At 62.6% G+C, this 879-nt stretch overlaps 1 protein-coding gene across 1 annotated transcript; it reads right to left on the bottom strand.

Moving 5' to 3' along the window:
- Nucleotides 1–4: 4 nt before the first annotated feature.
- Nucleotides 5–629, bottom strand: LOC104406644 (GATS-like protein 3; the record flags this gene model as incomplete). Its single annotated transcript, XM_010015696.1, is given in 4 exon segments — nt 5–56; nt 58–218; nt 353–435; nt 516–629. Coding segments are annotated over 4 exon segments (410 nt in total), but the record flags the coding sequence as incomplete, so codon positions are not given.
- Between the last annotated feature and the right edge of the window lie 250 nt (nt 630–879).

The raw sequence follows: 879 nt of genomic DNA, 5'->3' as shown, positions 1-879 counted from the left end.
CAGCAGCTGGATGACCTCGGCGATGCCCTCCTCAGGGACCTGCCAGGGGGGAAATGGGGATGTAAGCCCCATGGGGACACCCCCAGGGAGGTGGGTCCCCGGGGACGGGGGTCAGGGGCTCACCAAGGCGTGATCAAAGTTGAAGGTGCTGATGTAGTATGCAGAGATGTCGGCGGCGGCCAGCGGCTCTGCGATCTGCGCCACGATGCCACACTCATCTGGGCAGGAAAGGGGTCCCCAGTGAGTGGTGGCCTTGGTGGTGGTGCCATGGGGATGCACAAGGGGAGCATCACCCCAGAAGCAGGTCAGAGGAGGATGGGGGTGGTGGTGGCACCATGGGGACATGTCTCACCGAAGCCAAGGGGCTGCCCCCCGATCCGCACCATCCGCCACAGCTCCCCTGTCGAGCTGGTCAGCAGCAGGTCACTGGGGAACCTGAGAGAGGGGAGTGCTGAGTGAGCCCCTCCTTTCCTGGCCTGGGCGGACAGATGGACACCCCCGGGGACAGCACCCACCGCTTCTGGGTTTCGGCATCCATCACAATGGAGATGTAGCCATCGATGAGGGAGAAGGCAAAGAAGGTGATGGAGTCGAGGTCCTGGCTGTCGGTGCCGGCCTCCCACGGGGGGCTGCAGGGCAGGAAAGGGGTCATGATCCCCAAAATGGGGTGGAAAGGGCTTGGTGGTGGCACAAGGTGTCTGAGCATCATGTTGGGTGAACTGGGACTGGGGAGCAGGGGGATTGAGTGATACCCCCAGATCTACAGCTTGCACAGGGGTTGGGTTGAGGACAGGGGTGACACCAGAATTTAGGGCATTCCCACAGTGCTGCAGTGGTTCTGAATCAGGAGGGTCCCACAGGAAGGGCCTCATCCCAGGG

Source organism: Nestor notabilis, unplaced genomic scaffold, assembly GCF_000696875.1.
Source record: "Nestor notabilis isolate BGI_N333 unplaced genomic scaffold, ASM69687v1 scaffold29405, whole genome shotgun sequence".
Lineage (NCBI taxonomy): Eukaryota > Metazoa > Chordata > Aves > Psittaciformes > Psittacidae > Nestor > Nestor notabilis.
This window is presented reverse-complemented; position numbering and strand designations above follow the sequence as displayed.